The sequence below is a fragment of the Penaeus monodon genome, chromosome 23, assembly GCF_015228065.2.
Source record: "Penaeus monodon isolate SGIC_2016 chromosome 23, NSTDA_Pmon_1, whole genome shotgun sequence".
Classification (NCBI taxonomy): Eukaryota; Metazoa; Arthropoda; class Malacostraca; order Decapoda; family Penaeidae; genus Penaeus; species Penaeus monodon.
In genome coordinates, this window is record NC_051408.1 from 16,128,530 (window position 1) to 16,128,744 (window position 215).

Genomic DNA, 215 nt, shown 5'->3' on the forward strand with positions numbered 1-215 from the left:
GTAGATCAAAATTCCACCTAACCTTTAGTCGTATCTTCATACATCCAGGCAATTGTCACCCCTCCTAATTCAGAGTCAGAGAAACGGAGCAAGAAAGTGCCTGACTTGGAATTCTTAAGCATTTCTTCTGCCTGGCGTCGACCCACAAAACCCATGATGGAGCCATCGTTCCACTGCTGGCGCAGGTGTTCTCTTGTAACCTAGTAAAATAGATT

At 45.1% G+C, this 215-nt stretch overlaps 1 protein-coding gene across 1 annotated transcript in view; it reads right to left on the reverse strand.

The window, feature by feature from the left end:
* LOC119587822 (signal transducer and activator of transcription 5B-like) overlaps positions 1-215 on the reverse strand; it is a gene marked incomplete at both ends in the record, with an annotated part of 7,842 nt that overhangs the window by 1,000 nt on the left and 6,627 nt on the right. The window contains 1 exon segment of the mRNA XM_037936526.1: positions 23-200. Within this exon segment, the coding sequence (XP_037792454.1) occupies positions 23-200 (178 nt within the window).